The sequence below is a fragment of the Anabrus simplex genome, chromosome 8, assembly GCF_040414725.1.
Source record: "Anabrus simplex isolate iqAnaSimp1 chromosome 8, ASM4041472v1, whole genome shotgun sequence".
Taxonomy (NCBI): Eukaryota; Metazoa; Arthropoda; class Insecta; order Orthoptera; family Tettigoniidae; genus Anabrus; species Anabrus simplex.
The window spans coordinates 229,280,372-229,293,460 of record NC_090272.1 but is presented as its reverse complement, the minus strand read 5'-3'; the positions used below and the strand labels follow the sequence as shown (position 1 = coordinate 229,293,460).

Sequence of the window (13,089 nt, the reverse complement as noted above, 5' to 3'; positions counted from 1 at the left end):
GGTAAGGAAGGTAGGTATCCCTCAATAAGGACCTAAAGGGTTCAATACATACATACATACATACTGCATTGCAGTCCACATGATTCACATAGTACCTACAAAACATGGTGAGACTGAATGGCTGTGGTAATTTTCTCCTCCATTTCTTAACTAACTGCGTAACACGTGCGCAGGAAACTGTGTTTCGAAGACATCGCGTGGTAGGCGGAAGTACGTGCAGAACCGGCCTGCCCTGTCTGTCAACTTGCGATGGTGCAATGATTTGTGTGGATTACAAAAATCTGCTCTGCGCTGTACTGCTTTAGCTGCTTCGCCTGCGTCCCATGCCTTATGCTCTCTGCACTTCGAATTCCTTCCCTCTCAACTTCCATTTACTTTCTTCAATATCTCGAAAATTTCCCTCAACACTTTCTCGGGGATTGATGTTAAAATTAATTTGGACTTTAAGGAAACATTTAAGTCCAAGAAAAATACAGGTCATCGCTATAGAATTAAAGATATAACTGGATGAAAAAATGTTGACACTCCAACACAGGGCGGCACACAGCCGGTATCGACAGGCAGACACAGCCAAGGCCAACTAATCTATCTAGTGCGGCCTTGGCACAGCATGTTCGGTTCAGGCACATCCAGCTGAAGCGGAGCATGTACTGTTGCCTCTCGAAGTCCTCTCTAGGACGCAGTTACAGTCCTGTGTCCCGTGTCTCGGCACTCTGTACCGAAACACTCCGCCTCAAGTTCCTAATGTTGCGGAACAAGTGAATGTTCCGGTCTGCCCAACCCTAGTGGAAACTACGGTTTAGAACATTCATATCGATCGATCATACTATCGATTCAATTCAGATTTCATTTTCATTCAGTTGGCAGTATTACCGGAACTGTTGTAACTCCCTCCTTACTCCTCACCCCCGCAAAACGAAGGGTCACTAAAAGTTTCACGGATACTACTTATTTCTAGCAGTCGCTTTCTGATTATGCAAGGTAGTGTGGGCCGATACTACTTCAGATAACTGAAAACTCTGATAATAGGGATGGCCATCATCATTTCGCTAAAAGTTATCTTCTAATATTTTATTCATAGTACACAGTTCAAAAATTATAGGGGAATATGTATTGTAACGTCTAGTATGTGAACGTTAATTTGGTAGATGGGGGTCCAATGGTCGTACAGCATACCTTGGGACTTAGCTACTCAGGGTATGTGAAACTGAAGTTATACTCCATCTGTAGGCGTAGCCATGCATTAAACTGTCAGGTGACCCCTCAAAACAAAGTGAATAACGGTGCATCCGTGTGTCCTTGTGAGGTACACAGACTATTGCGGTCATTTGAACACGTTGTACGTCAACCAGCACATCCCATGAGACATCTTAACGAGGTTCAAGTCGCAAGGGCCGTCACTTTGATCCAGGAAGGATGGACTTTTCGTCGTGTTCCTGTGGATCTCAATGTCTCTCCGTCAGTTATTCAACGCTTGTGGAATCGCTGCAGTGAGACAGGCCAGTTCACAAGGAGGATTGGACAAGGTTGTGGACGCATGACAACTCCACGGGATGACCGATATCTGACCATCTGTGCGTTGCGGTGTCGTTCCGCAACTGCCAGAGAACTGCAACATGACCTCAGGAGGGTCACTGGAGTTACGGTGTCTGACCAGACAGTAAGGAACACGTTAAGAGAAGTGTCCTTACGACCACACGTCCTGTTCGAGTGCCCCGTTTAACGCCTTCTGTTTGCCCGTACCCACGTCAACTGGCAACTTCGCCAATGGAGACCTGTGTTGTTCACAAACGAGTCCAGATTTCCCCTGACACAGCGTACTGGACGTCAACGTGTATGGACACGCCGTGGTGAGCAGTACTATCTGCGCACTTTTTAGTGATAGATTTACACCCTAGTGCTGAAGTGGTCGACTTCGGTTATCTTCGAGATTCGTATTGGCAACCTTTGAAACACAAACTAAGAATTGCTTATCATCGCTGTGCGACATCTGGCGTACACTTTAAGTACTCGTACTGTTGTTATTTACACAGCAAAGCCAAACTATAGAATTCATGCTAGGAACACGTTTCGCAACGGGAAATGTTATATTGTGTGTGTGACACAGTTGTTTGCTTAAAATAATAAAGGTTTATAAAATTCATATCGATCGATCATATTATCGATTCAATTCAGATTTCATTTCCATTCAGTTGGCAATATTAACGGAACCCTTCTTACTTCTCCAACGAGTACAAAAATCTATCACTAAAAAGTGCGCATACTATACATGCCAAATGTTGTCCAGGAAGGCGACCGAATCGGACAAGGTTCTGAGATAGTGTGAGGTGGCATCAGTGTTGATGCCCGTACGGATCTTGTCGTCGTCCTCGGAAGGCGGCGGGTTCCTGAGAATATTGTTTTCAGGGGTTTTTCATTCTTCTCACAATACTTTACCCAGATCTAGTTTCGATAGATATTGTCAAGTTTAAAACAAATGATCAAGTTTGTTTCCATGTGATGTCAACAAATAGCAGCCGCATTCTCTAAATGAACCACTCGCGACTGTAAAGTTCATTTGGAAAATGCAAGATCTCAAACAGAGCGTTAAACGATCGCACGCAACCACTTTCATTCCTTCGGGGATATGTCCATATTTATTAAACAAGTTAGGATTAGCGAGGAAAATACAGAATTATCCCGCACGTACCAAATTAACGTAAGAAAAGTAACACGCATCGGTGAGTCCCACTCCCAGTGGGGCCGGGAGACAACATGCATGTTCCGAGCGGTATATTCATAACCTCCCGCGTATTCTATTACCGATATTATTATATTTATTGCTGATTCATGCATCCAATAGCCTTTATCATGAGTACTAACCTTTTTTTTACAGGTGGTGTTGAAAGTGGTGTCCTTGAGCATTCAAACATTCGTGGCATCTTCTAATGAAATTGATATACACAAGCATAAGTTCCTGTTGCGTAATTGTCCTAATTTCTCCTGTTATATTGTTCCTAAGTTCATCTATGGTGTGGGGATTATTTCTGTAAACTTTATTTTTTACACAATTAAGTGATACCGTTGTTCTTAATTTATTCACGAGACCTGGAACTAGAACCCCGGGAAATCTCTCCTGAAATCGCCTACACACCTCTCTACACGACTCGGTTGTTACATACACATAAAAACTCTTTGTTCAAGCACGAATTTCACTGCCATTTCAAGGGTGTAATAATGCAATTAATCTAATTAGTTCTACTGAAATTCAGCCACACGTGCCTCATGGCTTCCCACGACACACAAACTAGAGTAACTGACCGCCTCGTGGCTATGCAGTGAGTCACCGTGAGGTTATGAATACACCGCTCGGACTGTGTTGTGCATGTCGACTGCCGGCCCCACTGGGAGGGGGACGAACATGTTAACAACACACAATAATGTCCTTACTATGACGATATCTAGGCTGTACATCAAACAAACAATTTCAAGAAATTATTTTTATTTATCGTATGATGAATGCATGTATATACCGTTTCAGGATAAATGTGCGCAGTCACAAGTCCGTACAATACTACAACTCTAGGTCTAGTTTTTTGACCCAATCAATTCTCTGAGATCTATTTTCTAGAAATATAGAAACCCATTCAGTCACTCTTTTGTCTAGTTCAATTGCACTCATTTTTGCCTGTAGTCTTCCAGAGTGGAATGTAGATAAAACTGTTTTTTAAGGATTTAGGTGCAGGCAACATTTCTTGAAGTATACATCCAAGGCTTCCAGATCAGTGGCTGAAGTAGTTTCAGCGTCATAAAAGTTGGAACACTGAGTCACCAAACAAGTGTCATCAGCATAAATTAATTTTCTTGAAGATGTGTCTGGGAAGTCGTATATGTAAAACTGAAAAGAAAGGGAGCCAGGACTGATGCTTGAGGTAAACCATCGTTGAATTTAAACACTCTACTTCTGTCATTATCAGCGTAATTTCAAGAGATGAAACACTGAGGGAACGGGGGGGGGGGGGGGGAGTAAGCAGTTAACGTACCTCATTATTCTATTCTCGTGTCAGAGTCATGTGATGAGCTTCCACTGTGCACAGAGATGATAAACCTCTTCAGTATGTCATCCAAAATTCCTTCATTTTCCTAGGCTTCCTGTACAACTCCGCGTGATGCACTGCACCTCTCAGCTGCCACATGTTCACTTAGAGTTTGCCGCGTACGTTTTATAGTTACGGGACACGAAACAGGCAGAGTTCGAAGCCTGTCTTCGGACATAGTTCAGCGCTCAAGCTCGATAGCTGCAGTCGCTTAAGTGCGATTAGTATCCAGTATTCGGGAGATGAAATGGAAATGGCGTATGGCTATTTTTTGCTAGTTGTTTTACGTCGCACCGACACAAATAGGTCTTGTGTCGACGATGGGACAGGGAAGGGCTAGGAGTGGGAAGGAAGCGGCCGTGGCCTTAATTAAGGTACAGCCCCAGCATTTTCCTGGTGTGAAAATGGGAAACCACGGAAAACCACTTTCAGGGCTGCCGACAGTGGGGTTCGAACCTACTATCTCCCGAATACTGGATACTGGCCGCACTTAAGCGACTGCAGCTATCGAGCTCGGTCGTATGGCTATTAGTGCCGGGAGTGTCCGAGGACAAGTTCGGCTCACCAGATGCAGGTCTTTTGATTTAACACCCGTAGGTGACCTGCGCGTCGTGATGAGGATGAAAAGATGAAGACGGCACATACACCCAGTCCCCGTGCCAGGGAAATTAACCAATTAAGGTTGAAATTCCCGACCCTGCCGGGAATCGAACCCGGGACCCCTGTGGCCAAAGGCCAGCACGCTAACCACTTAGCCATGGAGCCGGACATTCGGGAGATAGTAGGTTCGAACCCCACTGTCGGCAGCACTGAAAATGGTTTTCCGTGGTTTTCCGTGGTTTCCCATTTTCACACCAGACAAATGCTGGGGCTGTACCTTAATTAAGGCCACGACCGCTTCCTTCCCACTCCTAGCCCTTTCCTGTCCCATCGTCGCCATAAGACCTATCTCTGTCGGTGCGACGTAAGCAAATAGCAAAAAAAAAATCAACGCTCAAGCTCCAACGAAAAATACACTTTAAACACGCGCACGAATCCCTTAACTCAAAATACTATACATACAAAAACAACCCCCAAAATCCCATAAATAAGAAAACTACGATGCTAACCCCCCCCCCCAAACGAATCAATAATGATGATCTTCGATCAATAAAATGTATAACAATGTCATAATGGGAAATGCTAACCCAAAAACCTTACTACAATTAACTAACCTAAAATTTCACAATACTCTCACTAAAATATATAACGGTAAACGCAACAATACCTTTAACACTACACTATTTGCTACATATCACGAAGGAACTTACATAGATTGTAAACTAAAACTAAATATTTAAACAAAATCACACCGACGCGTTAACCACAATGAATGGTGAGGCGTCAGAAGCATCCACACAAAACAAAGCCACATGCAATAAGCATAATCGGCAACACGGGTCCGTCTGAGCCAATTGGATTGCTTCTTTTTCCAACATAGCGACAAACGTCAAGTAAAAAGTAGATCTGGACAGGAAAAAATGAAATGGCGTATGGCTTTTAGTGCCGGGAGTGTCCGAGGACATGTTCGGCTCGCCAGGTGCAGGTCTTTTGATTCGACACCCGTAGGCGACCTGCGCGTCGTGATGAGGATGAAATGATGATTAAGACGACACATACACCCAGCCCCGTGCCAGCGAAATTAACCAACGATGGTTAAGTTTCCCGACGCTGCTGGGAATCGAACCCGGGACCCCTGTGACCAAAGGCCAGCACGCTAACCATTTAGCGATGGAGCCGGACGATCTGGACAGAGTACAAGGTGAAAGCTGGAACACATCCTTTTATACGCCACGGCAGCTTCCCTCTCACCTTCTGACCTCAAATCTCCTGGCCAAAAAGAGGGACTCTAGGAGGCCTGCCGCACCACTTCAGGGTATGGAATGGAACATTTTGGTGGTGGTGGTGGTGGTAGTAGTATTAGTAGTAACTAGAGCGAAGTGTTAAACTGGCTAGTATTTACTGAACGGCGCCCAGTGATTTCTTGGAGTAGCATTATTATTTTATTTCTGTCTTTGCTGTGAAATCAAGATCTCGCTCAACCAGGCAGCTGTGTTTATTATTGAGTCAGATTATTCCCTTTGTAAGTTGAATCCGATAAACCGTCTCTTTCTGTGCTTTTCTGTTACACAACTGGACTGGACGCAGCTTTCTTCCACGCCTATATCGAAGCCTTGCAGTTCCATTGAAACAAGCGTTTGAACAAGAATAGAAGATAAAGTTGGAATTCAAGAGGACAAATTGAGGCAACCATTCGTTTCGAAGGAGAAGAATTAGGGATTGGCATAATTTACCAAGGGAGATGTTCGATAAATTTACAACTCATTTGAAATAATTCAAGAAAAGACCAGGTAACAAGTGGTAATCTGCCACCTGGACGACAGCCCTAAATGCAGATCAATGGTGAATGAATGGTGACCATTTTGAATAGTAACGTGTATCCTTGCATCTGCCTGTAAAATAAAGTGTCTCCGTGCGAGCTCTTGGTATCAACCACCTTTTTGTAAAGTTACTTACTCTCCACACTATCTCCTGTCGTCTCCTGGCTGCCACTCGCCTCTGTGGAGTTGCTGGACGTCACAGACACTACAGTCTCATGCTGACTGATCATTGGTGGATGGTGAGGTGTAGGCTGGAGTTGTTCGGGTCGTGCCTGGAACACAGCAAAAAGCATACATGTTAGTATTGATGGAAATCGACTCTATATGTCTGAAAAATTGAGTACCTGATTCCAGAAGCGAATTCGAGGAACTCTTAGTGTTATCTATGGTGTAGATGGTAAACAAATGAACTACGAATTTATTCTGCAAAGCGTAGCCTACCTGTTCTTAGTAGAGTGACCAGGAATACGGCAAGAAGCATACACTTCAGTAGTGATGGAAGTCGATTCCATATATCTGAGAAATTGAGTATCCGATTCCGGAAGCGAATTCGAGGAACTCATAGTGGTGTAGATGTATAAACACATGAAGCACGAATGTATTCTGTGAAGTGCTTGTTTTATCCAAGCCTTGCTGTAACCTAACTGCTCTCACTGAAGTAATCTGGAACCATGTATTCTAAAATGACTGTAATTTGATCAGTATATTGATTCTCCATTGGAACTAAGCATTTCTTTTTTTGTGGATTTTCAATCAATCAGAACTTGTACAATGCATGATGCTAATAATTTCTGCAAAATACAACTTTACTACTAATTTATAGTGGTAGAACCGTCTTGTGCATAGATTTGAAGGCAACTGTTAACCAGTAATTACAACAAAAACAGTAAATACAGAGTGTAACATTAGGTAGGGACAAAGTTTCCGGACACATTCCTCACGGGTAGAAGAAGAAAATGTGTTATATGGTCATGGGGTCCGTAGAAGCTTTATTTCCACATTAGAATTCATTTTCTACAACGTTACACCATACATACAGGAACAGAACGAACAAGCATAGCACATGAAATGTTAAAAACGTCCTCCGTTAGCACTGAGACACGCATGCATCAAACCGCTGTCGCAGTGATACGTTAGCGCATCTGGGATTCAGCCAACGCGATATGTAGGGTGTTAGTAACCACTGTCACAATTCTTCGGATGGAAAACAGGCTTGTAAATTGTGCGGAAAGTCTTACAAATCGGTAAATACATATTAAGTAAAGCACATCCAGACGAACATCGGCAGATATTAACTAAACGTTATATGATTTAAGATAATGCTAATGATGACTTTGCCGACATAGCGATCAATACGCAAACTGCTGCTACAACTGTCGCGCAGTCGACTGGTTCCGTTGATTTAATGAAACCTCGGGAGGCTAAGATGCATAAAGTAATAACAGGCCAAACACCAGAGGAAATAGACGCTTTCTCTCGGAGATTTGCTCCTTTTTTCGCTCTTCGATGGATGAACTACCTGGAACACAACACCCGGCGGTGAAATATTTTAACCTACGTAAAAAAGGAATCAAGTACCTCACGTCTCACAGCCATATAGTACAGCGGGTTGGATCAGGGTTTTGTACAGCCGAATCCTTAACTGTTCCGAGAGACTTTTGGTGCGGAGCACTTGTATTAAGCTGTAGAAAGATCGGTTTCCTGCCCGGATCCTGGCGTTAATTTCCGCTTCACACGAGTCATCGTCTGCTAGCCACAGGGGTAGGAGGCCGGGACCCAAAACCGCCCCCCCCCTACCTCTTAAGCTGACACCAACTCACTACACCGCACCTCTTAACATTACGCACACACACCACAACACCTGTATATATGTACATACCTGTTTACTACCTATATCCTTGTCCTAGATTATGTTATGCTATATTATTACTATGTTGCAGATCTAGCCACCACAGGGAATCAAGCGAGGGAGGATTGAGAGAAGAAATACAACTTGACGAAGGCAACACAGCCATAATAAGAGACGATCCAATCCAACCCCGCCCCCAGCCAGTGACAAAGGAGTGGACGGAAAACCCACACCTGCTAATATCATTTAACTATTAATTTACTTGTACTTGTTTTACAGGACACGAGAGCGGAAAAGCGGCCCGCACTCTACAGAAGAAAAGTATTAATGTATATATGATAAGATGTGTGTATATAATTACAGAGACAAGTGTGTGCCACCAACACCGCAAAGAAGGGACGTCATCAGGCGAGAAAGAAGATGCCCCTTACAATAAGTAAGGCTTGGCACTACTCTCCTTCTCCTTAAAAGGAGACTTGGCACCAGGGACTGCTGACTGCTGGACCAAGGGACTAACCTGTGGCCCAAAGCCAGACGCCAGAGGACCCGAGCCGCACCAGGCAGTGACAAGAAGGACTGATTCCCCATAATAATTGACAAAAGCTAGGTAAATGGTTATGATTGCATGACACATACTCCTAACACAACCTTTGGACTTTTCCAGCCCACATCCTTGCATGTGCTATCAAAAGATGTCAGGTTTTACATGTAGGCTCTTTCTGTTTTCTGTCTATGTGGTTTTTCCCTGACCCTTCAATACCATACCTTAACACCATCCTACCAATACAAACTCGCCTGGTAACGTGTTTAACATGGAAACAGGCAGATACTCCTTGTATCACTTCCCACTGTCCCTGCTATCTCTTTCTACTTAGAACTAATAGCATGTCGGAGGCAATGTAGATTGTGTCGATTGCCACGCCGGGGGAGCGGGCTACGGGGGCACCCCGTAAAAAAACAAAAGAAAAACCACTCCAACACGATGCTTTCTGAACTGAGCGTAGGAGCAGGTAGACTGACCCTCTCTTCCCTAAAGCATGGCCAGAGTCCTAGCAAACAGGCATGCCAAGATCACAACTCTGTGTGCACTAGAAACAGCTGCTAGGAGCGCTAGTTCAGAATGTTATCAGATAGCGCAAGCCTGGAGGCGTGTATTACACGTTCATAATTATGGTACTCCACACAATACATGATACATTCTTGCATACAAGGACGTTCATATTTAAATGTGTTCAGCACGGCGTTTGTATAGAATGTGCCGAACAATATGCTTTATAATCACCGTGCATCAGGAAAATAAATAAATACTTTCAAGGTTGCCATAAGCAATGAAGTACAAAATGAAAGGTACTTATATTTTAGGGGTTTAACACGCTCTACTCTCCTATCATCAATTATGAAGCAGAATAATAGACTACCGAATACTATGCCGCTACCATAACGCTTCCGTAGCAAAACATCATGCTTTTATAAATTTAAACAAAATAAAATAGGCTATGATAAAATCAGCATCTCTTCAACAACCATGTTAACACAGAAGTGTACACACACAAACAAACAAATTATCGTGTTAATCCTTAAACCACAGCCTATGCAAATGCATGTTTTAACAATTACGTGTAGACCAAAACAGGTAACTGAAGCCTGTCATTGTCACCGCTAGACGTGCACAGTCCTGAGTCAGACGCAACGTGGAAAAGTACAAGCCGAGTGAGGAGTAGAGTCTCGCGCGGGGCTTATTTCCGGCAAGTTTTTGACACCCGCGAACTAACAGTCACAGCGGTGTTATATTAACCCGTTCTAGGGGCTTCGAATATTGTGAGCCATCACATTTTATTTACTACCGCCTCGGTAATATGAAAATATCAGGTGGTTAAGGAGTTCCTATTCCCGTTTTCGTTCCTTCGCGCCGGGCCGGCCCAAGGCAAATTTTTCATCCGGGCGAGAGAACTCCCCAACCCCTCGCCCCGCCTAGGGTTGCCACTTGTCCCATATTGTACGAGACATCCCGTATTTGAGGTGAAAATTTTGCGTCCCGTATTATAAACTGTTGTCCCGTAAAACCGAGCGTTTGTCTTTCTTTGTCTCTAAATATTTTAAAATCCGTATTTGATTTGAGCGCCATTGAAATTCAAAGTAGATCCAGTATTTTTTTCTCTTTGGAACCTCGGAAGAAGGATATATATTTCTAATACTGTAATGTTTTAATGTATGTTTTGTCATACCTAATGCATTGTACTGTTAAGATGGTGTAAGTTAGTTTATTTTACGAATTTCAGTAATTATCGTATTCTGTTAATGAAACTAAGTATAACCTAATTGAAATTGATACCTTGCATTCCGGAGATAGTCGCTTCGAACCCCACTGTCGGCAGCCCTGAAGATATTTTTTTACATTTTCACATCAGGCAAATGCTGGGACTGTACCTTAATTGAGGCAAGGGCGCTTCCTTCCACGCCTGGCCTTTTCCTATCCCATTGTCGCCATAAGACCTATCTATGTCGGTGCGACGTAAAGCAAATTCTAAAAGGGGCAGATAAAGACATTCACGACTACAACCGCCCTATCCCCACTATGCTTAACAATATTTCCATGTCAAGTCGTACTTGGAATTTCGAGAGACTCTGCTGAGCTCTTTAACAGTACATACAAATAGTCGCAAAATTATCCGTCCACCTACTATTGGGATACATACTTTGGTAAAAGGGCATCCAAAATGCCTTTACGAAGCCCCGAAGATAGTATCTAGCAAAGATACATTAAGGCGGGATATAATGGCATATCATAATATATTACGATACCTCCGTTTCTCTTCATAATCCATTAACGCACGAACGTAGCGTAATAAACGGTAACGCACAAGTATTCGTCTGCTATGTTCTTTGTGATGTCTAACACATAAAGTGAGTCAGGTTTCTTCAACCATCGCCCTCCACTATGACTGCGCTAATACGCCTTCCCAATACAGCAATATGAGCGATATGGGCCTAGTTCCCATTTCTACCACCGAGCGCTGCTTCGCTGGCATTGAAACACGATTGTTCATAACAGCACACGTTAAGTGTTGACTATATTTCTGTTCAAATATATAGCCAATCACTCAAAAAACATATTTGAATTATACCTTACACCTTAATAAAGAAATTCAGTGAAGAACGTACCCCTCCGCAGCGGAAAAACTGTACAAAATAAATTAACGGCAGGTAGTAAATACTGTAGAAAATTATATTCACACAATTTTCTGTTTAAGTGTTTCGCGTTCTCGCGTTCAAATCTTTCAAAGATCTCTGTTATTTATGTGGCTATGTTATTTAAGAATACCGGAATAGCACACTCGCAAATAACTTCATTCAGTAACAATGAATGTCCGATTTCAGGACGACTGAAGTGAGGAAATTCACGTAACACAGGCACTAAATAGTCACTCATAGACAGGATTTTTTATGCTTTAAATACAAATCATGAATAATTTTCAAAATCCACAGTGACAAATTAGATGGGTACTGCAGCCTGTTTTAATCTCCTTTATAAGTCAAGTCCATTAGCACTGTTGAACACCTTGGTTATGTCAAAAAAATCAAGCATCTTGTCCGGCTGCAATGTTGCTACATTTGTGCTACTGATACGTATGTCGAATCAATTTTTTATCGATAACTTGTATTTGACAGTGGTACCTGCATTAAAAAATCGTACATATCTGTACACGAATGGTCTTTTTTAGATATTCTAGGGCTGTTATTACTTCAGTCGCGAAAATATCTTTCGCGTGCAGCACATTCATTTTCTTAAACTTAGGCGGCTCGATGTTTTTGCATATAAGAAGAATGAACCGGTTTCACCGTTTCATTTGATTGCATCTCATATAGTTTCTTGATAAAATCATTTTTTTGGTAAGGAATTTCTTACTTTTCAGAATGTGCCATATGTCGAAAGCAAGAAGAGGTACTTCACTATCAACAGGACAACAGATCTTCGATTTAATTTGTTTTGAAGAAGACATTCTTCTTATTCTGCTTACATTAGTCTTACGATTGTCACTCACAATGCGCAACACGAAAAAACCGCAAGCTTCGAATTCCTTTATTGTTTTGAGTGTTGAAGTACCGGTATGTAGCTCTGTGCCTAAAAGCCTCTTAAACAAGAAAATGATGCTGTAACCTTTATTTTGTAGTCACAGCAGAAATTATAAAACAGAAAAGGTTATTGACTGGGGTAATTCGATTTCTACTTTCGCTTGCATGACAGTCATCTTGAGTACCTAGTTTTTATTCGCTTAACATGGAATGAAGCGTCTTACTGTTGAAAGAAGGTGTCGAGTTTCTTGTCATATAACATCTGTTGTTCGATGAACTACCAACAATCACAATTTCTCTTCTTCATTTAGGCACTGACTTTCTGCTAAGAGGCGCTCCATTACTAAGAGTGTTATTCCAGTTTCGCAGTTTATATCTCCTACGTAGCGTGAAAGTGTGGATTTATTCGGTGTGGCAAACATATCGTTTCGATGATCTTGAATTGAAATTCTTCGGGAAATTCTGTTTTGAAGTAACATTTAGCCATTTATGTCGTTGTTACTCGTTGAAAGTAAATTCATGAAACGAAATCCCACTTGCCGATCTGCTTTTCATCTTACATTGAGGCACACAGTAGTAAACAATATTATGTACATAAACATTAAAACGGTTCATGACCAACGAAACAAGCTAAATAAGGTAAACACAGGCTCAAATTACTCCAGCACTA

The 13,089-nt window shown here is 42.4% G+C and overlaps 1 protein-coding gene across 1 annotated transcript in view; it reads right to left on the bottom strand.

The window, feature by feature from the left end:
* Positions 1-13,089, bottom strand: part of LOC136879033 (uncharacterized) — a 106,799-nt gene that overhangs the window by 62,287 nt on the left and 31,423 nt on the right. The window contains exon 2 of the mRNA XM_067152760.2: positions 6,633-6,768. Coding sequence (XP_067008861.2) covers positions 6,633-6,768 — 136 coding nt within the window. The remainder of the gene's footprint in view (positions 1-6,632; positions 6,769-13,089) is intronic.